The following is a 26,504-nucleotide window of genomic DNA, read 5'->3' as shown; positions in this document are numbered from 1 at the left end:
TCCATCCATCCATCCATCCATCATCTTTACCCGCTTCTTCTTTTTCAGGTTGCGGGGGTCACTGGTGCCCATATCCAGCAGCAGCGTTTCTAGTGGCACGCAATACAGGCACACTAGCTAAAAAAGCTAAAGCAGAGCTCATGCTGCCTCTTCCATCATGCTACACCACCACCCCCCACGCTCGAAAGCTGTTGGTGCAAACGGCGCACAGCTCAGATGTGAAGACTTTTTCAATCTAAGCAACAGAAGGATCATTTTTATTTTTAGACTTGGAGACTGAATACTTTACTAAATAAAGTCATTTCAGTAAAATTAACCCTTGTTGTTTTTTAGTTTGTATATAATACTGCAAAGAAACACGTTAAGTTAATTTTGTCAAATGAATAACTATGATTTCTGTTTTTTTATTGTTTTTTGTTATATCACGAAATTTATCGTTATCGACAGAATGCTCTGAAATATCACGATATTATATTTGAGCCATATCGCCCACCCATAGTCTCCAGTTAGGGACACCTGGACAGGTCTCCAGTCCACCACAGGGACACAGAGACCAATGAGACAAACATTCTCTCTCACCTAGGGACAATAGAGCTACCAATCAGTCTAACATGCATGTTTTTGTCTGTGGGAGGAAATTGGAGTATCTGGAGAAAACCCACATATGCACAGAGAGAACATGCAAACTACAAATTCGTTAAACTCAGTGGTCGATGAGCTGTTTTGGTAACAGACAAATAAACACAGACATCAGATACATCTGCACTGAAGGCTCAGAACGACGACCTCAATAAAACTGGGCTCCATGAACACTGATTGAAGAGGCACTCGAGGTGTCTGGCTCGGTAATGTTCCAGAAAAAGAAAGAAATAATTGCCGTCTCAGCTGGTTGAACACTCCGTTCCTGCTCTCATTAGAAGGGTTACGTGAGAGCTGCAGCGACTCAGAGCACAGAGGAAGAGAGAAAGTACGAGCACAAAGAGGAAGATGACACAAGAGGAAATCTGAAAGGAGAGAGCAGCAGACATGAACAGGACAGAAAACAGAACATACAGATGATAAAAGGAATGATCAAACATCTTGAGACCGGAGCAGAGACGTGTTGACTCAGGTCTTAATTAGTCCAAGAAGGCAAAAATACACCGTAGTCATTAAACTTAGACACATTTAGTAGAATCTTCTTAAACCGGTTTAGTTGAACTGAGCTAGAACTCGTTTAGATGGTGCTCAAAATAAAGCTTTGAGCACCATCATCCCAGTAGATCTCTGCAACTTGCACTTCACTTAATAAGTAATTACAAATATTTGTAGATACATTGGTGAATCTAAACAGCCACTGGCCAAAAGGATGGTCCAGCACAGAAGAGCAACATCTTCAGGCCAGGACTCTGAGGTCTACACTCATCTCCAGGCCAGAGGTCACTTGTTCAGGGATGAAGATGTTCACATCCTGGACACAGAGAGGGACGATGAGAGGAGTGAAGGAAGACATCTTTGTGAAAAGAACCCATCCATCATTAAACAGGGGCGGAGCCTCCATGTCCAACTGTCCTTCTCTTACAATGCTGTTATTGCTAGAATCACTCAGCTCTGTGAATAGCAAGCGGCCATCAGGGCACTAATGGTTGGTCGTTAGGCTGATGGTCCTCCTTTGGCATGTATCTGGCTGTCAACAACAAAACTGGTTGATCCACGATGAGAATGTGCCATTTATTTATTTAAGGAAGACTGCGTTTGCTGCAGCTCCTCAGACTGAAGAAGTCTTTTGGATAAAAGGCCAAACGTTTCAACAAGAAGAATCCATCCAGAGGACCTGACTCGACTTTGTTAGATTTTCTTTTATAGCGCCTCCATGCTTCACCGCCTCTAACTTTATGATTAACAGTAAAACAACAGAGCATTGTTATTGTCAGACAGCAACAATCTGGGACCATAAAATATTTGTGCTTTATATAAATAAGCGTGATTGACCTTACTGTCTGATGAGCTCAGCGGTAAATCTGTTTTTTGATGCGTTACAAACATGATTTTGCCTGTTTTTAATGAAAAGCAGCTTTTAATGTCTATAATGACATCTTGCTTGTGTTGGGTGTTATCAATAGTTTTTTTTAAATGTGTATACACTTTATTCACAAGTATACAAACGTGTGCAGTTGTTCAAAGTTACCTGTTCTCTTTAAATGAGCTGTCACTAATGTCATGGTTTTGTGGATTGAGAGAACAGCCTAAATATTATTTCCATTACTGCGTATGCGTACTGCAACAAACACTTGAAAGTTTTTACATATACCTTTAATCTAACCAAGACTAAAGAAAAATAAGCAGATTTTAAAAAATGCACCAATCTAATATGTTTTAACTTTATAATTATAAGCAGATCAATTTGCTCAATGTTCAGAGCAGCCAGAAATCATGGCTTACTTTCAAGCTTAGTGCACCTCAAGGTGCATCTCACAAGGGTGTGACTGTTGAAAACTCGTTGGCGATAGGCCTGTCACGATAAATAATAAATCAATTAATCGCATGATAAATGAAAATTATCGACCTCATTTTCATTTATCAGCTTTATCATTTCTTTGTGTCTCTCTCTTTCTACTGAAGACACTGGATGACAAAAGGCTCAACTCCAGTGACCTTCACTGACCCCTCCCTTTCTCTTTAAAATCTGTTTTAATCGTCCAAAATCGCGTTTTTGTATCGTTAAAAGCAGCTAAGCTACGAGATAAGCTAACAGGCCGACCTCTGGAAAAAAACTCCGCCTTGTAGCTCCAAAATTCACAGTTGAAACCCGTGCCTTTGTCTAAAAAGTTGTTTTTCTCTGCAAAAAGAAGCTGAGAACTTGTTTACTGATTTTTTTTTAATTAAAAGCTTTGTGTGACAAATACTATGCTAAAGAGCTCAAACCACACCGAGCGTCTGCCATTTTGAGAACTGAACAGGAAGGAGAGACAGCCCATGTCACGTCAAGTGGCCTCCCTCGCATTTTTCTTAAAGAGACACGCTGCTCGCTCCCTCACTATCCATCCTTCGGTTCAAACAGTCTTCTACTGCCATCCAGTGGTCAAAAAAACGTACTACCCACAATAATTAAACAACATTTTTTCTTAAATTTGACAATACTAATTATTGTCAAATTTCAGACAATATTATCGTTTATCGCAATAATTTCTGAGACAATTAATCGCCCAGCAACATTTGTTATCGTGACAGGCCTATTTGGCGACTCTAAACTGTGAGGAAACTTTAATTCAACCTTTATTTATACAGGTAAATCCCATTGAGCCCCGAGGACTCATTTACAAGAGAGACCTGGTTTCAACAAAGAATGATGACAACAATGGACAACAGCGACAACAATAAACAGTTATAAAAAGGCATATAGATTTTTTTTTTTTTTACAAATAAGATGGCAAAAAAAGTAACAAAAACAGCTAGATTCTAAGGTGTTGTTAAATAACAGGTTAATTTTCAGGTGCAGTCTCACTGAGCTCGAGTGTCTGCGACCAGATAATCAGCGAGTCACGTGGCCACATTTTGAGCGTCTAGTTGAAAATCACTTCCTGTTTTTGTGTGCACGGCTTGCCAAACTGTATTCTAGACTGTGCACGTAATCGTCATCCTCCACCTGCATCGTCTTCGCGTCGGCACGCTTTTCTCCTACTGCGTCAGCTGCCACCATGTTTAGGATTTAATATACCGTATTTTTCAGATTATAAAAGGTGCATTAAGCGAAACGAGTTCATTTTTGACAGATTTTTTGAGCGCCATGTACCACATAAAATCAGTTCGAGGTCAGTTAGCACAACCAGAATTCATACATAAGGTGCACCGGATTATAAAGCTCACTGGCAATATTTGACAAAATTAAGAGGTTTTAAGTGCGCCTTATAGTCTGAAAAATACAGTACTGTAGTACTCTGTAAATAAGAATACTTGGACCAGTTTTTAATAATTATTGGTTTTAGACTTGGACATGTTTTCTGTCGGAGAACTCCCGCGCAGATGTTTAAATACAGCTGTGGCTCTAATGGAGGACGTTTCAGACAAAATTAAGACAAGTAGAGACAACTGAAACAATTCAGCATGCCTTATGGAGATTTCCGTGCTGTCGTTATTCATCTAATTTATTTTCCGAGTCTTTGTTGCCTCAAGTGTTTTAAACTCTAAACTCGTTGCTAATTTTGGGGTACAACATCATCTGAGGAAGCCTGCCGGTTCCGTTACCCGACTAATAAATGACTCGCATTACAAGATGTTTCAGTGCCTTCTCTGATGTGGATGGACTGTTGTGCTCAGAAACTTGAAACGTGTGGTTAAACACAGATCAGCCACCGTGCGTCTGTTTCTTATTGTTTTAGATCATTCCTCTCTTGCCTTGATGGTCGATGTAAGGTGCAGACGCCCCAAGGATCCGGGGGATGGCTGAGCCCATGTCCAGTTCTGTCAGGGTTAATTCATTCATGAAGTAAGGCAGCTGAAAAAGACAAGCACATTAATTAACTGAGGAAACATCATTTAATATTTATAATTTATAATCCAGTTTTAGCTTCTCTCCATTGGCTCCCTGTCAAGTCCAGAATTGAATTCAAAATCTTACTTTTAACCTACAAAGCTCTCAACAACCTAGCTCCATCTTATATTACAGATCTTATTGTTGCATATTTTCCTTAACAGAGCACTTCACTCTCAGACTGCAGGCTTACTTGTGGTTCCTAGAGTTTCCAAAAGCCGAATGGGAGGAAGATCTTTCAGTTATCAGACTCCTCTCTTCTGGAACCAACTTCCAGTTTCTGTCCGTGACACATTGTCCACTTTTAAGACTGGGCTTAAGTCTTTCCTTTGTGATAAATCCTATAGTTAGGGTGGGCTTGTTATGCTGCTATAGGCTTAGACTACTAGAAGACAAACTGACCTTGTTTCCTTAAATGAATTGCTAAAATTGAATAGTTTTCATTTGATATTATTTCTATCTTTACATGTGATTCTTGACCTGCCATTGTGTATCTATTACTACCAAACCCAGCCGGTCTAAGCAGATGGCCGGTTGTCCTGAGCCTGGTTCTGCTAAAGGTTTCTTCCTCGTGAGGGAGTTTTTCCTTTCCACTGTCGCCTTCATGCTCGCTCAAGATGAGAGTTCTGTGATGGAGTTAAACTCAAAGCTGCTCCTCAGATAAATTGTGTTAATTTTTTTTTTACATATGAATATTTCTGTTCAGTGCCCTGAGACGACTTCTGTTGAGACATGGCGCTAAATAAAGAAACTGAATTGAGTTACACTTGCGAAGGAGCAACAGATTGGTCAAACGTACTACTAACAACAAGAAGAACGAGGGTACTGCATACGTTATACACCCGTCAAACTATTACACAGCAATCGGTAGCAATGGCAAAGACCATGTTAAAACGTTGACCTTGATTTGTGACCTTGACCTTAGAGCTGGGAGGTGTATGACGTTTTGTTAAATTATCTGGAGTGTATCAGAAGTTGTGGCGCTGACGAGCAAGAAACTTGTTTTACATTTGACCTCGTTTTGCGACCTTGACCTTGAAGCCGAGGATAAGAAAAGATTGAGACACGTCGTGTAGCAGTGGTACATATTTTTGTTAAATTATTGGGTGGGACAAGCAAAGACCTCGTTTTAACTTTGACCTTTATTTGTGACCCTGACCTTGGAGCTATGGTTGCATGATGCTCTGCGGGTGAGGATAAATAATAACAATAATAATAACAATATGTCCACCTTTCAAGGAGACTATATAAATATGCAAATGTCTCCATAAAGACAGTAAAGACACAGATGGATGAAGCCTTATGGCGTAAACCAGGACTACTCAACTAAACTGATCAGGGGGCCACAGTTACTGAAAGCAAAGAGCTCAGGGACCAGACATCCAGCAGTTATTCTCATGAATTAAGTTTGTTTTAGGGTTTAAAAACTAGTTTTATTTAAAAATGAACCCACTGGTGGGCCGAACTGAGCTCACGTGTGGGCCTTATTTGGCCCCCGGGCCACCAGTTGAACAACCCTGGTGTAAAATGTGTGTGTGTCTCGAAAGGACAGAACAAATCTTTATTTTCCAGTGTTTTAAACTGTAACTTTAATAAATCAAAATGTATCACGTCACATAATGAGTTATAAATTATTATCTATGAGACACAGGATCGGATATGAATGGTGAAAACTTTTAAATTGTTCATTTAAATTTGGAGCAGAGGAATTTTAGAGGTTTTCTTTCCTGCTTGGTTGAATCCAAAGAATCTCCTGTTTGGAAGAAAAAGAAAACTTGTTACGAGTCTTGGTGCACTCACTCGAATCTTGCTGAGCTTCATCTGGATCTTCTTTGAAATCACTTCGGCCCAGTAGGGCTCGGTCAGAAAGTCCCAGAAGAGCCGACCGAGGGCTGCGTTCACCCAGGCAACAGAATCCTCCTCTTCCTCCTCTCCCTGGGGCTGCACCTGAGCGGAAGAGGTCCCCTGAAACTAAAGTAACACCAGAAGAAAAACAACTTGAAGCCTTTGACTCTATAAAACATTTAGTCTGCAGCGTCTGAATCAACTCCTCCAACTACAACCACAGCTCTGACGGAGATGGAAGTTTGTGTTTTTTCTTCTTCTTTCGGCTGCTCCCTTCTTCAGGGGTCGCCACAGCAAAACAACTCGCACGAAGAATTGGCAGTTGATTTTACGCCGGATGTCCTTCCTGACGCAACTACAGACCACCGAGCTACCACAGCCCTCTGTGTGGAGCAGAGCTGCCATTTGGGGTGCCCGAGGGAGCAGATGGTGGGGGTTAAGGGCCTTGTTCAAGGGTCCAGAGTGGGACAAATGAGGGTAGACAAGTGTGGGTGCTTACCCACATTTTGATGTCAGTTTGGGGAATTGAACCAGCGACCTTCGATTACAGGTTTTCCTTCCCTAACCTAGTCTGCGCCACCGCTCCCCTGGTTTGTGTAAAACGTAAATAAAAACAGAATGCAGTGATTCACAGATCTCATAATCCTGTACAGTAGTCCCTCGCTACTTCAGTGTTCGTTTATCGCAGACTCGCTCTGTCGCGGTTTTTCAAAATAAGATTGGACATGACGAACAATTTGCTGACTGACGGATGAGCCGCATGATCGGCATGAGATTTTTATTTAAAATAAATTATTTTAAATTATTTAGCACCTGCTGCACCTTTGTGCAGCCCACACTGCAGGATAAACTTCCTGCTGCAGCTGTTCTCCGTGCAGAGCACAGAAGTGGGCGTGGCCAAAAGTGCTTGCATGTGGCTGAGAGCAGAGGAGGCAGAGAGCTGAAATCATGACAATCTGTGCTCTTTTAGAGCATTGAGAGTTTAGAAACATTGTTTAGAATATTGCAAGAATGTGGGAAGGGTTTAAAACGCCTTCGCGGTTTTTCACTTATCGCGGGACTTCAGGGTACGGATCCCCCTCGATAAACGAGAGACAACTGTATTTCATTTCAATGGACGGACAAAATGTTTGGCTTTTAGCTAATCATTTGATACTTCCAGCTTTCAGGTAGCCTTTTTCTACATTTGGCTTTAAGCTCTTGTTTTGTTGATTTTAGCAAGCATCTTGTGACTTAACTTTGAGCTAAGCCTTTGCAACTTTTGGCCTATAGCTAACACTTTTGACATCTTGACTTCTAGCCATGTTTTTCTCCTTTTAGCTAGTCTTTTGCTTCTTACAGCTTCTATCCAGGTTTTTGCTACTTAAGCTTTTAGCAACTTTGCTGTTATTGAACACATCAAATGTCGAAACTGAAGAACGGGATCATTTTGTGGGTAATAAATAAAACAAAACAATGTTCATTGTGAAAAAAAATGTGGCTCGTTACATACAGATACCGTTTTTGTTTCCTTAAAGCACAATGTCCCAACCTTTGGGATATATGTCGTCCATATTGACAAGGAAAAACCCAGAAATTCACTGTGCGCATTCACATTTCCTCTGACACAATATGGGCGTTACAACCAGCAAATGAGACCGCAAGTTAATGCATTAAAAAGGAGACTGAAAAAGGAAAACATGTTATTAGTATAAAACGGATAATGAGTATGCGCTACCTTCTTATCAGCCCCGGGGCTGCTCTGCAGACTGGAAGCGGCGCTGGCAGCTGTGGGGCAGACTGCCGCCTGCTTTGGCAGAAAGGATCCCATGTAGACAGCGTAGTCTAACGGAGGTTTGCTTTTGGCACTGCCTGCTGCTGACGACGGGGGCGCAGAGTCCTTTGACTTCATCTGAGATGCCAGCATCTCATTGAGGCTGCTGCGGCTGCTGCTGCGGCTGTGAGAGATTGAGGCTGCGGAGAGGCAGAATATTAAAAACACAAAACATTTCCTGTTCACTACAACTTTGCATCACTTTTATTAAGTAAAACTGGTCTATAAAATGATAATCCAAACAAGTGTTGAAGACTTTCTTACTCTTTTTACTGCTCCCAACACAGGAGGCTTTCTTTAACTCAACTCTGGCATTAGAGGCCGACAAGAACCTCTGGAACCATTCCTCTTTGTCCCTCCCAGTCCTCCCAAACAGGTACAGGGTCAGGCACCTTCTGGCAGACGACGGGGATTGTTGCTCCTGTGCTCCGTTGTCTCTTGAACTTGTGGCCTGATTGCCCCCCACCCCCTCCGCCTTTGACATGAAGTCGTCTTGTTTGGCAAGTTCGATGCAGATGGGGTATTTTTTGTTCCATACTCGCTTCCTGGCCAGATTCTGAGGCACTAAATACACCTGAGAGACGGAGAAAAACGAGAAAAAGGACTCGTTTGAATCTCTTTTAAACCTCCCTTCCCTTTTTTTTTAACTGGTGTACGTAATTATCACAAAATGAGCAGTTCATTTCTAGCTTGATGTTTAGCTGTGACATTTAAAAGTGAATCAGTCAAATAAAAGTTAAAGAACAACTTCCAATAAAACCTTCAGAGCTACACAGATGTATGATTCTCTCGTGTGCATTACGACAGCAACATAAAACGCACGTTACTGTTGGTAAGGTCATAGATCTTCTGGCTGACGTAGGTCACGTCAGGTTTTTGCTCCTTGTGCGTTGCGCGGCGAGCGACGTTGCGGTTGGGTTTGGACAAACGGATGATGGGGCCCTCCAAGCGGACGTACACGGAGTGCGTCAGCGTCGCGTGGTACGTCTCGGGGTCGTAGTTCAAAATCTCGTTCATCCAGCCCTGGAAGGAAGACAAACAAGTTGCAGATTAATTTAATCTGCACTAATCTGGTGTTTGAACGTGCACTTCTTAATATTAATTTACAGATTTTTTTTTTAAACAGTTAAAATATTTAGAATAGCCACTCGTTAGCGTTTAAAACAGGACTTCACACTGTGTTGTTTTTATGATGCTGATAAAAGTTTATCATTTTCTTTCTGCTTTCAAGTTCAAGTTAAACTTCATGAGTCGCTCTGATTATTGCACCCTGTCTTAAATATAAAAAATATGACCTCCGTTTAGTTATACACAGTCTGATGGGTATCTGTAACAAGAGAGGCAGAGCTGTCCGTTATCAGGCTCCTCTTGTGGGACCAACTTCCAGTTTCAGTCTGTGAGGCTGACACTGTTGACTCAAGGCTAGGATTAAGACTTTCCTTTATTAATCCTATAGTTACGGTTGGCTTGGGTTTCCTAAGTTATCCCCTAGTTCTTCTCTTATAAAGTACGCCTGTCACGATAACAAATTTTGCTGCGCGATTAATTGCCTCAGAAATTATTGCAATAAACGATAATATTGTTTGAAATTTGACAACAATTAGTAATTATTGTAAAATTTAAGAAGAAATGTTGGTAATTTGTTTTGTATGTAGTACCTTTTGTCGACCACCGGATGGCAGTATAAGACCGTTTGAACCGAAGGATTGATAGTGAGGGAGTTAGCAGCGTGTCTCTAAGAAAAATGAGAGGGAGGCCCCTTGACGTGACATGGGCTGTCTCTCTTCGGTTCTCAAAATGGCGGACGCTCGGTGTGATTTGAGCTCTTTAGCGTAGCATTGTTCACACAAAGCTTTAAAAAATATATATATATTAAAAACTCCGTAAACAAGTTCTCAGCTTCTTTTTCCAGAGAAAAACTTTTTACACGAAGGCACGGGTTTCAACCGTGAATTTTGGAGCTTCGACAAGACGGAGTTTTTTTTCTCCTGAGGTCAGCCTGTTAGCTTAGCTCGTAGCTTAGCTCCTCAGTTTAGCTGCTTTTAACGATCCAACAATGTGATTTTAGATGGTTAAAATGGATTTTAAAGCGAAAAGAGAAAGGGAGGGGTCAGTGAAGAGCACAGGAGTTGACCCTTTTGTCATCCAATGTCAAACACTAGAAAGAAAGAGACACAAAGAAACGATAAAGCCGATAAATGAAAATGAAGTCGATAATTTTCATTTATCATGCGATTAATTGATTTATTGTTTATCGCGACAGGCCTACTTATAGGTGTAAAATGCTGGAGAACAAACTGACCATATCTCTTCACCCTGCTGCTGGCTTTATTCGCTTTATTTTCCATGTTTGTATTTGCAATCGTTTCTATTAATAGCATGTTTTTCTTCATGATTCTCCACACAGGAAGTACACCTGGACCATAGATTTAGAAACACCTGGACTAGCCGTTTTGACTTTGTGACGAAGTGGAAACACAATCTGCTGGCTTCCTTAGAAAACCGTTACTAACTGCCGTTTTATAATGTGTGTGAATGTTTTTGTCCTGAGACAACATTTGTTGTGAATTGGTGCTATATAAAATTAATTTAATGCTTTAAAACCATTTCAGTAGTAAAGCAGTTGTTTTGGTCAACATAAAGTGAAGAGCTCAAATAACTTATAGAAGCTAATTTCTCACATTTGTAAAAAAAACAATTTCGCTAATCTGGATAACATCTTCATCTCGTCACTCATTTTGGTGTTCCTTGAAAATTACCCATTACTGTATCTGCAAATAAAGATGCACAAAATTCCCCATTACTGTATCTGCAAATAAAGATGCACAAAATTCAGCACAAGTTGTACTGTTTTTAGAGCAGATACTGAATAAACGGACTTTTTAAAATTTCTTTGCTGTTTTCACTCGGACACAGAAGATTCTTGCAAATCAAATGATAAACACTCCTTGGAGCCAAACCACCGACATTTCGTCACCTGTTGTTCCATTTATTACTGTCAGGAGCAGATCTACTGTTTCAGACAATACGTCAAAATGGTTTTCTTACTCTAATGCAAATTTATCTGCCATAAATATACAAATGTGGAGGAGAAGTACAAGTAAAATCAACCTTATGACCTCAGCTCTCTGGTAATTTAGTGCATACTGTATTTTAGACAAACGCACAAGGATGTGCGCTCAGAATATTTAATTTGTGTAATCCAGGTTCAATCTAAAAATTAAACGTATTCAGTCATTGCTGTTAAACTCTCCAAAAATGCTGATTTGTTTCGTTTACAAAAAAACCCCAAAAAACACTATTGCGTTATAAAATGAAATAAACTTAAAAGGAGGAAAAGACGAACAAACCTTGTAGATTTCTGGCTCTTTAATATCCAGCTTGGTCATATTCCACAGCTTCCCCCGGTTTCTGGAATGTCCGACTTCATCTCCAGAGCGCTTTGGTCCCGTCAGCCACATGACGCCGATGGCTACAAAGAATCCTAGCCAGACTCCAAGCAGCAGCCCTCCAATGTACGTGGGCAAAGGTAAAACAAAGAACCCATAGACGAGGAAGGTAAAGACTATGAGAGAATAGTACGGGACATCGGGTGCTGGCTTAGTGTCTTCACATTCATCGTCACAGTTTGGGTCAGAACCATCACTTGGCAGCAGTTGACTCCCGGTTTGAGTAATTCCATCTGACCCCTCGGTGTCAGTACAAGTCTCAAAGTCTTCACTGTTCAGGATGCAGAAGTCCTCGTCCTCCTGTTTCGCAAGAGCAGACATGGACAGTGAGGAGGATTTGGTCGGGCTCTTAGTGTTGGCAGAGGGGTCGTTAGGTGACTCAGGTGTAACAGAGGTCCAGCTGTTGGGGCTTTCGGCCTCTGCGTCACCTTCTTCCTCTTTGATACAGTAATTGTTGTTGCTCTCCAGGTGGTCATTGATTGAGGCGATGGTGGAGAGTTCTGTGGCGCTGGCAGAAAGCACTTTGGGCCGGTAAATACTGCCGACACTTAATCCTCCACTCTTCTCATCCATGATCTTACTCAGCAACTGGAGTGGCTCAGAAATGGCCTCGGTGAGACGGCGTCTGGTGTCTTCAAATCGCGCTTCAACCTCAGAGACTTTGAAGAAGCTCCGGTTGTCTGGTGAAGTTAACGGCGAACACGGGGCAGTTTTAGAATCGCTTGCTGATGTCACGGCAGCAGACGGCAGCCTGGATTGTGCAAATTGCTTAAAGAGTTGCAGGTTAAGGCGAGGTTCGGGAAGACGGGAAGATATAGAGGAGGGGGGTGGATCCTGGGATGTATCTGATGATAACGATTTGACAAGGTTTTTCATGAGAGGTCTGTGTCTTACAGAAGGAGCTGGAGCAGAAGAGATGCCATCACGAGACTCGACGTCAGAAGAACAGGACTTTACCATACTTAAAAACGATTTGTCACCGGAGGGAAAGCTCAAAGATTTTATGGGAGAAGAACCGACAGTCAAGGGTTTATGCTCGGGGACACGTGAAGATAGAGTATGTGGTGGGGAATGGTTAGTGTGATTTCCAGAACTGGGAGAAAATCCGGATGATTCAGGAATCTCAGCAACCTCAGCTGCAGAGTCCAGAGGACCCCCTTCAAACATGTCCTCACTCGCTTCTACAGCTGTCACAACGTTTGAATCTTTCAGAGCGGCTGAGCAAGTGGGGACTGACGCAGTGTACAGCTCAAGCTCCTCTTCCTCCTCCTCCTCTTTCTCTTTCCCGAATGAGAAGTGGATGGTAATGTTCTCCTTTGACCGTGATGGCTGGACATGGAGCCTGGGGCCCCCAGCGGGCGGCTGTTTATCCGTGAACTTAGAGCTTTCTGCATGGCTCGGCTGCTGGCTGGTCATTTCAGAGGTCCTACTGAGTCAGTCTGCGAAGAGCAAACAGATTAGAGACCAAACAGTTAATTAATAAATACATTGTTGTTTGAAGGACGACATAACTGAGGTTGAGGTTTGAAGATGAGCTGCCTGCACTGTCTTTGCATCTTATGCCCAAATCAAACCGATGTGACCGAGACACCTTTGTGTGCATGCATTGAGTCCCACGATACCCACAAGGTCCTAGCAGGTGTTTCTCCACTAAATTTTCCAGGTTTAGTTCATTAGAAATAACAGTACATGATGAGACATCAGCCATCACCAAGATAATGAACAAAAACTGGAAAAAATTACATTTTTCTTCAAATCAAACGGGTTGTATTATAAATCAAAACAGAGTACTGTACACTTAAACAAATTAGGATACTATTTTTATGTTAATCCATGGTAAAAAATGTTTTTGTAATCATAAATTCATTGTGTTAGTATGAAATAATTCCAAGAAACAAAACTTTACAAAATGTTAAAACATTGTTGATACACTTGACTGTAAAATTACCATATTCTAGCTTTAAGTATATAGTACATGTGCATTAATATTAGTTTTAAATCTTCAGCAGAATGCAAAACAAGAAAAATATTTGCTGCTAGCTGCTTTCTTTCTCACTTTGCTGCATAGCTTATCATTAAGAGCCAAACATCTTAAATCCAGGACCTTTATATACACACAGGTTGGTCTCATTGAGTCACGAGGATTTATTTTCAAGAGAGACCTGTATACTCCAATAGTTTCTATAGGAATAATAATGAAAAAGAATATTGACAATTGTCAAAATGATGGCAAAAGATCTGGCAACGAAACACGATTAAACATTTTAGGCCTTTTGTTAATCTCCGGGTCCCTCTGCTAGTAGAAACAGAATTAGGGTGCTAGCTTGTTGACATCTTGTGCTCTGTGTGTCCAGCAGAAGGTCACGCTGCCTCACTCATTTACAGACTCAGCCTAACCGCTCATTGTCACATGGGTCAGAGCTGAGCTTGTTAACCAGTCGGGCAGTCGGCCAGCCACCTCTGCTCCCAGCCAGTACACCCTCTGGTCAGCTGCAACACAATGAGCTATTGTAGTGGAGACGCATTTGGACCGATTTCATGTCAACACACAAATATCTTGAATTTTAAATGGTGCATTAGAACGAGAAATACAGCGTGTGAAATTCTGCTTTAAGCACAAAAACGGAACACAAGAGTTGGCATGTGCAGGGTATGTAGAGGTTTTATTTCTGGCTATGCATCCAAGTTCATATCTGTGCACGTTTGTGTCACCAGGAGTTAGTTTTTGAACCAGCGAACTAACTTGCATGAAAGATCTGGCAGTTATTTTTACACCAGATGCCCGTCCTCATGCAACCTGGGCTCGAACCCACAACCTCAGGATTGCAAGAACAAGGCACGGACCACCGAGCTACTGCAGCCTATAAATACACCTCGAGCACAGCAATTCCCTAAAAACAAAAAAATCTCCAATCTAGGTTCGTGTTATACTCGGTGCTCACAAATAACCTAGCCTAACTTTAAAAAAAAAAAAATGCAGAAATGTTATTTTTGAGAAACTTACATCTCACAATTTGAAACATGGCGTCTGCCCAACTTTTGACTCCAACTTGATCTTTTGTTTATCTTGATTAATTGTTTTTTCACCATTTAAGGTACACCTGAGTTTAAACTGAAGCCAACGAAAAATTAAAATGTATTTTACTGTAGACTCCAACAATTAGACATTACTACTACTCATAACGCATAGAGGTCTAAACGGTTTATGAAGAGTGGGAAGATATTCTGAAACGTCTCAACTATAAAAATAAAGTTTGCATTTGATGTAGAAGTTTAATTCTGTCATTTTTCATAGTTTTGAACGACAATTTGACCACAACGGTGAAGTAACTGGCGACAGACGCTGATGATTTAATGCTGATGAGAACTTATCCTAAACAAGTGGCATCTTATAAACCAAATGTAGAATTTTTGTTGAGACATGAACGATGCCGACCTTCATGTTGCATCTGAACCAAAAGCACCAAATAAAAACATCCAATCAGTTTTTTTAGCCTTACAGAAACACAATAAAAACACTTCCAGGAAGTGCCCAAGTGATTTGTAGACCGAGTGAAAGTTTAGTTTCTGTCGAGACGTTTACTCTTCTTTCTGTGACAAAGCACAACCAGTCCCTAAAGATTTCACAACATTGGAAAAAGAAATCTAAGAGCAGAACTAATCCATGTGTAATCAGACAAGAACTGAGCAGAAACCATCTAAGACTAGAGGAAAATTCCTTCAAAAAAAAATACTAATTTTAACACTTAAAATATTGTACTTTTATAAACTACGACGTTTGAGGGCAGTTTTCTGTAGTATGGTTTGAACAGCATGACTCGGGTCGTGTCCCATCGCTTGGCTTGTGTGACCTCATCATAAACCCAAATTACATTCCATCATGTTTTCTAATATCTCACCCAAAAAGAAATGGGTTTCCACGCGTCACTGAATCACTGCCGTCTTTGGTAACACACCAACAACAACAGAGATCTTAAGACGACACGATCACATTTCTGCTCTGGACTTTAACTCCTGATTCAGAGGGGTGTATCCAGAAGAGCAACTGTCCCAAAGAAAAGGGCATTAAGGACAATACGCTAAAATCCAAATAGTTTTAAATCGGTTTCAGCTCCACCCGAGTGGGAACACTTCACCGAATTGCAAGCGCACAGTGGGTGTGAAGCACTCAAAGCGTCTGATCCAATGATGAGTCTATCCAGCAGAAACCAACACAAGAACTCCAAATGAGTCCGACAGTCACATTAGATAAATAAAAAAAAATAGAAAATCTGCTTTATTGTGCAGCTCTAGCAGCATCATTGAATGCACCGTCCAAAGGATTCTCCGAGGCCACATTTTGACAAAACCCCACGTTTTTAAACACATCTGAGGCGCTGGTCACGCAGAGGAAGAACTAGCCGATGAAAACGTCCCATCGGGAATTCATCTTTCCTTTCAACTCACCGTCAGCCCGTGCTGTTTGGCTGAAACATTAGTACAAGTTTTACTGCGGTATTCAGCCAAACGTTTAAAGTTTTGGGGTCTTTTCTAACTGGTAGTACTCAATAAGGCTACTGAATGAAGTTCTAACCAAACTATGGTTCACGTGAATGTTAAGCTCAGTCAATAAAAAACAGAAACAAAATGGACTATGTAAAATGGAGTTGCTTTATGGAATAGTCTGGAAAGAAGTACCTCCTTGATTTAACAACAAAGTATTGTGTTTATCATTCAGACAGCTAAAAGTTATAAAGCCATAAAGTATACATTGAAAAAGGATATACAAGCAAGTGTTATTTACTTGACAAAAGGTTAGCATAAAGAAATAAGCTTGAACTAAGCAGAACATTTCTTCACATTTTAATCCCCATAGTTCTCGACACACGTGAGCCTAAAACAACAGCAAATCTGGCTGAAGGCGTTTCTAGTAAACACAGCTCTGTAAGTAATCTCAGCGTGAGAATATTTCTGAAGCCATACAAGTGAAAACAACCAGAAACATTAAAACACAACTGTTTCAGATATGAAAAAAACTGTTGCTTTAGAAGAAATAAGAAGCATTACCTTGAATCCGGATGAGTACTTGCAGTAGGAACATGTACTTCCCTGACACTGAAAGTGTAGTAAATTATTTTATTTTCTATTAAAAGGTATGGCACCACTGACCATCCATTAGCTGCAAGTATCAAGTGTCTAATGTGTTGCTTTATGGCTCAAAGTCAACGGTGAAGGGTTATAAAAGGATCCTGAAAGAATAGTTTCTGTATCTGAGCACACTTTTATTTTTCAAGCTGCAAAGATGGAGAATACAAGTCTGACGGGTCACAGCTCAGGAAAAACCTGAACGTCGATCCTTACAGTGGATCGTGTGGATTTACAGGAGGATGGGTCTAATGTGGTATCTCCCTGGGATGCATGTGAGGCTTCTAAAGGGTTAGGGGTGACAACAATTATTACAAATTGACCACCTTTGTTAAAAGACAACATTTCTGTTGGAGGCGTTTGTTCATCTCCCTCTGGATTATGATGCCTAAATTCAAAAGGGTGTTAAGTATCACAGCAATGCATGAAGAGATTGATAATGTGATTTAAATATTACTTCAGCAATCTGAAGATTTAGCACCGATGTGTTCCATCACCGCCACATGTGGGCACGTTAAAGAATCTAAGCTAGCTCGACAAGTGACTTTCAGATTCCATGTTGTGGACAGAAAACAGACCAACAGTACTGAACCTGTTCTCAAGAATGCCGACAGACTAGTGAGGCAGGCCTGAATGTTGAGATCATCGTGAGGATCAGCTGTCTGCCAGAACTGCCAACAACCCCACACTCTGAAAAGACATTCCCATCACGGTGTTTGGGATAAATGTGATTATTCTGCCATTATTCTGACGGAGTCACAAAGTCAGTGGATCATGGAAACTTTGCAGCCAGAGGGGGAACCCATACCGTTTTAATTTAATACCTGACTGGAAAGACAATAAAAAGCTTCATACCAATTGGAATCGCTAAAAACTAAAACACAATGATCCGTTCAGCGTGTCAAAAGCATGACATTTGTCATAGCTTAAAAAAACAACTACCAAAAAAATATATATCAGTCTTTAAATTGGTGTTTCTGTCCCATGACAGCCCTTTATCACCTCAGCCAACAGCTTCCTCGTGCTACAAAAACAACGTCAACTCGCAGGTCACACCGATAAGGAGGGGTTTAAACAGGTCGTATTGTTCAGAACGAACAACAGCTTCCAAATTATGTGGCGCTCGTTTACCATCGAGGATGTCAGCAACACAAATTCATGTTTAAAAACGGCTGCTGAGTTAATATTGCTTTAAATATATTTAGGCTATTCTGGTAGATTTTGGAGTCGTCACAGTCACTGAAACTGCTGGATTGCTCAACTACTGCCTGCAACGGTTCAACTGCTGCCGATCACAACAGCGAGAACGCAGTGGCTCACGAGGAGCATGTGACGGACCGTCCCCCTGAGAGCAGACGTTAAAAATAGTCCTGATTTAAGAAACCGAGGGGAGAACAGGAAGGAAATGGTAACAGCAGGTTTTGACCTGTGCCATCCTCAAGCACAACGACACAGAAAAAACAGTAATGCCACTTACTGTTTTACATAAAAGGAAAAACTAAATGTTTTAATGCATTTATTAGCTGGCTTGGTTTCATTTTAAACTATGTCAGTTCAGCAGCTCAGCCCAGATGTCAAATAATGACCTCTTTAACTGCTTAAATGGATAAAAAGGTTCTCATCATGCACAAAAGTCTTGGCAGTGTCAAACCTGCAGCACATCAGAGACCTGCCATGCTGCTGTAATTATTTACTCCCATAACGTTCCCTAAAGTTCCCACAAACCCGACATGATGGTGGTTTGTGTCACTCAACCACCTGGGAAGAAGTTGATGGGGTGTCTTTAAAAAGAGAAACACTTTAAAATTACCTGCAGGTATTTATAGCTCTTCATTTATAGACTATTTCATTATTGGGAAAAAAAAAGGTTTGGACAGAACTAGAGGCTGATGTGTTTTTTACTATTTTTATTTTATTTTGAGAACTTCTGGCAAATCGATGGCTGATGGATAAACATTTGTTTTTTTGGCTAATATATTTCATTAAATAAAACAACATTTAAATAAATAGCCTTTTAAAATAGTGTACACCTAAAATTAATATGCTTAAAAAAATAAAACTAAAGATTGGGCTACAGTAAACTGGTTGTTAAGAGACGTTTTAAACAAAAACATTTAATTGTCCGGTGATTATGCTAAACGCACATTTCATATTTTCTAAATTCAGGGCTAATTATTACAGGAAACCACACATACTGTTAAAGAGTAGACAGAGCTTCCTAATGAGTGCTAATCTCAGCCGTTGCTTTATTTTAAACTGTTACCTGTTGCATGTTTTTGCTGAAAAATAACTGTCCACACTGTTGAGCTAACGTTTACTTTACTCACCTGCGGGGGAAAATCCCTCTAATAAAACAAAGATGTCCTACTGCTAATCCCAGAAACAAGATGGTGTGTCACTATGACATGCTGGTGTTATAAATAAAAGAAAAGGCAGTTACGACAGTCACATTGGGTTTTTGATCGTGTCCAACTGAACTAGACTAGAGCCCAACCGATATATTGGTAGTGCCGATATTTTAGGCCGCTGTAAGGGATACATCGGCATCTGTGATAATGGGCCCATTATGCGCCGATATAAATACTTCTAATTATCACCCCTAAAATGCTGAGGACGAGCCATGTCCTTGTGCAAATGGTGTAATTGCACAATGTATCCAGCAGAAGGCGCATGCAACTACTTTCAGGTCATGGCCGTTCACTTTAAGTTTCACTTTCAGCACAGCCGAAGTAGCGAGCAATACTGGGTAGCGTATTTTGCTGAACAGAGAATGGCAAGTTTATTTTAACTGATCTGTAAACTAAAAATAAATCAATAATAAATTATCTGTAACTCTCCGACCTGCTTGTCATTAACTAGGTGCCTCTCAAGTTAGCAAGCTAACGTTTAGAAAAACTAGCATAGGCTATTGCCTTGTAAAACTTTATCCAGAACAATAAATCTAATGTAGAGGTAAATGTATATCAGTGTTTGTAAAGTTATCTTCGTCATCCTCAATTAAATGCTTTGTCTGAAACATTTTTTTTTTGCTGCAAAGTAAAAATAAATGTTGCTGTGGTCAATACTAATTAGGCCTTCACCATACGTGACTGTTGAAACAATGATCAGGGATGGGCGTTTCTTTGTTTAATTTATATTTATTTTTGTAACGCACTTGATAACTTTATGGTGAATAGAAAATGTGACCGCACGTTTGAACGCACCACTTGTAAACCTACTGTGGCACTACGTATAGCGTGGATTTGATTTGCTTAGCTTCATGGTTGCTAACAGCTGTGCTAAATAAACAAACTTTGCTCAACTCGCTGTTTACTTGGATCCTTGGGGGTGGACAAAGCTCAAAGTTTTTCAGCCATTATATCAGTTATCGGCATTACAAACAAACAGACCCGACCAAACAAATGCTGCAACGATCCAGCAGCATGCAGGTTCTTTTTGTAGGAACTTCTAATGATTTTGTCGTTGCAAAGGTTTAGATCACTTTTTATTTCAGGCTACTTCACTTCTCTAGGCTAAAAGCTTTAATGTCCACACCAATAACCCAGTCCATCACAGCTGAACCCAAAGACAACTAGGATGACTGCTGCTCCAGATTTTAATTATGTAATGTTGTACGCAAGCCATCAAGAACAAAACATCTCTTTTTATAACAAAAGTCTAACTCTTCTGCATGAGTCGGTCGTGGTTCTTGTTTCTGGGAAAAGTGGAAAAAATCCCGAGTTCAGTGTCCTCAAGAGTGACCAAGTTTAGTCAAAAACAGAAAAACACGGAGCTGCTGACTCGGCCTAACGAGCTCATAGCTGCCAAAAGATTTACAGCAAATCACAATAAAACTAAAAGATCTGTATCCGGCAGGAATAATTGGAGAAACTGCTTTTGAGAACATCTGCCCATTAAGCCACATCTGACGAAACTTTCCACTTTCTTCTACAAAGACTCTTCTGTTTCCCCAATAAGTTACAAGGCGCTGCCACATATCAACACGCAGCATTCATCTGTTTCTCTGAAAGCAGACCAAAAAAAAAAAAAAAAAAAAAGATATTTATGTTGTGTCAAAGCGCAGCAAAGCCGGAGGTTTTCGCGTTTCGTTTCAGAGCTGTCGATTACCCAGGAGTAATTACATTTAGTAAAAAACTCTGTTCAGTTCTACAACAGAACCCTTTCACAGTAATAAGAAGAAACTTTACTGAAATAAAATAACGAAAAGTTTAAAGATCAGACTGCAGAGCTGAACATAAAAAAAAGATTAAAACACTAAAATTAAATTAGGTTTCGGGCCTGAAACCATTTCTTTCAAAAGCCCTGATCGTTGATTGCAGGCCAACAGTAAATCAACAGGAAACTTGTTGAAATCCTGGACTGCTGTAATCATTTTTGCTGAACAAAGTAAAAGGAACTGGATGAAGCATTTCTCTGGCAGAATGTCATGACAAAAGACCGCATTGTTGCCGAGCGTCGGAGCGGATCAGCGGAGCCTGAAATGGTGAACTGCTGCATGAAACTGTAAAAAAAGCGGTTTTAGTCTTGTGAAAGATGGCTGCATTATTCCTCCGGGCTCAAAGGAAAATAAATAAATTCACTGATGCTCAGACATCCGTTTTCCTCAACATTTCTGCCCTCATGCTGCATATTTATTACTCAGAATAAAGTGAAGATTTATTTATAGACAGGCTATAAATACACATCTCCCACGCCCCGTCTGTCTCTTTCCGCTGGTAACAAGTGATCATTACAGTGACGGGAGCGTGACGACTTCTGCAGCCTACAGCAGGAGACGGGCTGAAACAGGATGCGAGCTGGCAGCCTATCAGAGCTTCATGAAGTCTCATTAATGGTCACCGTGCCAGAGTTCAGACACAAACCTGTCACGGTCATCGACACCTCCGGTTCATCACAAAACCTTTGTGGGGCTGTTCAGACTTCTTACAAATCCGTTTCGGATGATCTGACTGAAAGAGGTCATCTCCGACACTTCTGTTCACGTATGTATGCAGATACATGCACGGACATCACACCGAGGGCTGTCAGATGAGGGAGCAGGTCTGCTGACGTTTCTATAAAACAGAATAAACGTTCAGGCATCTGAACTGTTTATTCTGACATTGTTCAGAGCCATTCCGTCACATTTTTGTTGACTTATTTCTGGATTAGTTTTATTAATTACAGATAAAATATAAAAGGGAGCCCTTAGGGAAGTCACAGAGCACAGTGTCAAACACTGAACATTTTAAACCTGTAAACTCTGTCAGCTCTCATTCAGCTACAGTTTGTGAACCCAACATCAGATGTGCATTTAATAACGTTAATATAACTCAACATAACGCTGCTCAGACGGCTGTCCTCTGATTAACAGCACATTATAGCTGCCAACAGTCGCAGAAGGTCCAAAACAAACAAGAACAAACATTAAACTAACAAGCGGAACGCTGAAGGCCTCTGTCGCTGAGGGATATGAACAGTGTAGTTTTTTGAGATGAGTTTTTCTGAACTGTGATTGAACAGTTAATGCAGTTAAACCTAAATGTTTTTGGTGCAAGACATTCAAGTGGGGAGGAGTTACACTGTGGAGAAGAACAGAGGTTACATATAGTGACAGATAGGGATGCACAATATTACCGGCATGGTATCGGTATCGGCCGATATTAGCGTTAAAGTTCAATCAATCAACCTTTATTTATACAGGTAAATCCCATTGAGCCTCGAGGACTCATTTACAAGAGAGACCTGATAAGTTCAATATAGGACATGGGCCATTCCATTAAAATAACTCACCGATATAAAAGGCGTTTTTGCCTGAAGCGGCAACACAACGTGATGACATCACGTGCGCCTACCTGATCTCACGGAGGAGAGGAAAATTCAAAATGTCGGCAGTGTGGAAGGTTTTTTTTCCCGTTGGTGAGGATGTCGGGTTCCGAAGGTTTATGGAAGGTTTATTGAGCCTCGCTACATCGTCCCCAGTCGGGGATATTTTTCCAACATAACGTTACCAGAGTTACAAGCTATCATTTCCGATGTCATTGAGAAGATAACAGCCGATAGCACAACTTGGGTGAGTTTTACCTCAGACATTTGGACGTCGTGTTAGCCCTGTTAGCATGATTAGTCTTACGGCACAATGGATAGACAAAAACTTTGAACTTAAAAAGTCTGTCCTTCATTCACAGGAGTGTAGAGGATCCAACACTGCAACTAGGAACCTGGAACAAGCCTCCACAAGTGAGACAGCATCGCAGGTGACTATTGCTAAAAATAACATTTAACACTTTTCATTTAATATAAGTTAAAGTGCTATGCATATCATATGGCTGTTACTGAATATGTCACCAGCTCTTACAGCTGTTGCAGAATTTTTGTAGCAAACAAGCCTAAATAAAAGGGCTATGTTCTGACAAAGAAACGTACAATATATAAAATATCGGCATCAGCATATCGGATATCGGCCAAAAATTCAATATCGTGCATCCCTAGTGACAGATACTGGCAAGTGGAGGAAGACATTTTATCCAGACCACAACCAGGAGCAAGCGACGAGCCAGGTGGCTTTGACCACCATGATAATATTTTTAGGCAATATAAAATATAGATCATGGTTCACTCACATGAAAGGGTGATCAGTTCACATGTACAGTAGTCCCTCGATACTTGGCTATTTGACTTTTGTGGACTTACTGTTTCGTGGGTTTTCAATCCAAGATTGTACACGACACATGATTGGCTGATTGATGGAAGTTGACCAACCAGAGCATTGCACTCTGTATCCCGAGCGCTGATTGGCCCAGTAGCATCAGTCCATCTGCTCTCTTTCATTGTTTAAGGACCAGTCAGCCCGGTCCCCATCCGGGGACTGTACCTCCAGCTTCCGTATGACCCTCCCCACCCTCCTTCCCTCCCTGTTCGCACATCTCATGGTGCGTGTCCGCGGGACGCCTTCTCCCATGGCGCTCACAGGGCTAGGCAGCCGGTGGAGACCTTCCTCCGCGCTGCCCATGTCCTTGCGCTCGCCTACCCGGGACCGGCAGAGGAGACCCAATCCAGCGGGAGAAGGAGGGCAGAGGCCACTGTGCAGTCGACACGTCGGCCATCCGGGCGCGCCCCTGCCGCCATGAGCTCTTACCTGGTGCAACACTTGCTATATCAAGAAGGACGATATATACGGATATCCATCCATCATCTTTTTAACTGGTTCTTCCTTTTTGGGGTCACGAGGGTCGCCGGTGCCCATGGTGCCAATCGGTGTGCAAGGGGCAGGGTACACCCTGGACAGGTCGCAAGTCCATCACAGGGCTACATGGAGACAAACAACCATTCACTCTCTCACTCACACCTAGGGAAAATTTAGAGTTACCAATCAGTCTATGTATACAAATCCAACGCCCCTACTTTGTAGATTTTCACCCATCGTGGCCCGAGGGGTGTCTGGAACAGAACCCCTGTGATAAGTGAGGACTATTGTATACCAGCATATGGTGTCAGACACCATAAATTTTGGCGTGGCAACCTAATTTCCTAGTGATCTTTCTTACACCTAGACACAGCTGCACACCAAACTGTAAGTCGGTCTCTTACTTATTTTCTAAGTTATCCATTTTAAAAGATGGACGGACAGCTAGAGTATTTTCAAGTCCCCTCTTTGTTCCACGACGGGAGAACAAAAAATAAAAATCTTAGCCATACAATAACCAGTAATCCATTCTGATGAATAAAAGCAATCAAACATTTGATTTTAATATCAAGAAAGGCTTTCATAAACGGGTAAATAAAATCACTACTTTGTTCAAAACATGATGTCACCACCAGCAAAGGTCCACGAAGAGTTTTATAAAGAAAGATCCCTCTCAAACTGGGGTCTCCAGATCTCTGTGAGCCGGTGCTTGCAATTTTTAACAATCACATAGATGTTTAACAACCTGTTAAAATACACCAAAATGTACTTTATTCAAAATTTTCTGGGGTAGGACGCTCAGAGCCCCCGCACCACCTCGCCCACCATTTGTGTTCCAGCATCGATGCATTTACGAAGCAGCAGAACGATTAATGTTGTTTTGATTCTGTTCCAATTTTATGTAATAATTTGAAGAAGTAGCAAGACATTTATGTTGATTATGTGAATAAAGTTTTAAAGTGGTTTTTGACGCATTTAATTTTCTCAAAACTATCATTTTTGGAAGCTGAAATTAAAAAAAAAAGTTAATTAATTGTGTCTTGAATGAAAAAGACCTCATGTTTAAAAGTATAAAAACTGTATTAACACTATTAAAGAACAGATCTTAAGTATTTATGTGACAAATATTTCCACTGCATTAAACAGACAAATTGAAGTATTTAATAAACATGAGGGTTATGAGGGGGGTCCCTGAACTTTCTCCCCTGTAAGGTGTCCCTGAACCCAAACAGTTTGTTAACTCCTGTTGTAAAGATTGGCAGCGGTTTTAAACCAGTTTTTAGTTAACAGACATGTTCAATAAAAAGATTTTAAAACTCAGCTATATCTAAAGAACAACAAGATTAGCAAGTTTCCCTAAAGGAAGACAACAAATCACAAAATGCAGTGCGGTTAGAAAAAGTGGTTTGTTTACTTCCTGTCCAAATGAGCCAAGAACCAGGAGCCTGAAAACCATGAAGGGCTTTAGGGCCCAAAGTTAAATACAAGTTAGCATATGACCAGGGAATGGTTGCTTCTATTCAAGCAAAAAAAGACTCAAAGTGAAAACATATTTGGAGTATTTCAAGAATCCTCAAAAGGTCTCCTCGGGTGACCCAGAATTCAGCTGTAATGTTTCTTGAAGCACTCGTTCGGGCCTCAGGTGAGAACCTGAAGTGTCGTAGTAAAGTCTGAACAGGTGTACAGTCAACAGGGGTGTGGGTCAGTTGCTACGCTGACTAAGATAAAGCCACACACGTCGTCTTGTTTCCAAGTGAAAATAAAAAGTGACACAGGTTTTAAAAATAGCCCTACCTGTTTAACTGCATGGAAACAAAAATGTTAGGCTTGCAAAACAAAGCGTTCCACATGCAAACAAGCCAGCGTGTCGCTACGGTTTACTGCAGAGAAGCTTTGAATATTCAAAGGAATAAAAAAAAAAAAACAGCCACCAGCTTCTGTGGATCATTTTTACACCATCAGAGACAGGAAGTCCAGATCGTTCCCGCGAATCGTTCAATCGTTCTGCTGCCGGCTGTGCTGACGTGACGCGATGAAGAGTGATGTCACTGCACCTGCTGCTCCAATCAGAAACCTCCATTTGTCGCTCATAAAGACGACTTCTGGTTCGACTTATCTTTTGACACATTCATCCGTTCGTCTACATTTTAAAATACGGACGTGTCCCACTGGAAACTTTCGTCTGTGAACTTTTCCCTCAAATTCAACTGTACAGCTTTTTGTATTTCTTCAGCTAGAATCCACAATAATCCTAATCAAGCTTTGTATGAATAACCGGATTAACATGCCGGTAACCATTCAACTTGTTGGGCTTACTGACAGTTGTAGTGGACTAGGCCTCCGACCAAAACCTGCTACTGAAGACCTTCATGGGACAGGAACTGAGCCTTTTAGCACACTACACAATGACATACAAAAGAATGTTGTATAATGTTATAAATACTACAGTTTCACTTTCTTAAAGTATCTTCGATGTAAAAGATAGTATAAAGATATTGCATGATCATGCAGCTTTTGTCCTGTCGCTATAAAACCTGGCAACAACTGCTTTAGACTTTTGTTGCCATCAGAGGTAAAGCAATAATGTTTCATGTCTGT

The 26,504-nt window shown here is 40.9% G+C and overlaps 1 protein-coding gene across 1 annotated transcript in view; it reads right to left on the bottom strand.

Annotated features, from left to right (window-relative positions):
- LOC119423040 (testis-expressed protein 2) overlaps window positions 1-26,504 on the bottom strand; it is a 46,692-nt gene that overhangs the window by 11,507 nt on the left and 8,681 nt on the right. Inside the window, exons 2-7 of the mRNA XM_037690449.1 lie at window positions 11,519-13,056; window positions 8,991-9,191; window positions 8,433-8,742; window positions 8,073-8,308; window positions 6,311-6,481; window positions 4,375-4,474 (exon numbers count right to left, since the gene is read on the bottom strand). Coding sequence (XP_037546377.1) covers window positions 4,375-4,474; window positions 6,311-6,481; window positions 8,073-8,308; window positions 8,433-8,742; window positions 8,991-9,191; window positions 11,519-13,033 — 2,533 coding nt within the window. The 5' untranslated portion in view covers window positions 13,034-13,056. The remainder of the gene's footprint in view (window positions 1-4,374; window positions 4,475-6,310; window positions 6,482-8,072; window positions 8,309-8,432; window positions 8,743-8,990; window positions 9,192-11,518; window positions 13,057-26,504) is intronic.

Source organism: Nematolebias whitei, chromosome 16 (assembly GCF_014905685.2).
Source record: "Nematolebias whitei isolate Nwh7 chromosome 16, NemWhi1, whole genome shotgun sequence".
NCBI lineage: Eukaryota > Metazoa > Chordata > Actinopteri > Cyprinodontiformes > Rivulidae > Nematolebias > Nematolebias whitei.
This window is presented reverse-complemented; position numbering and strand designations above follow the sequence as displayed.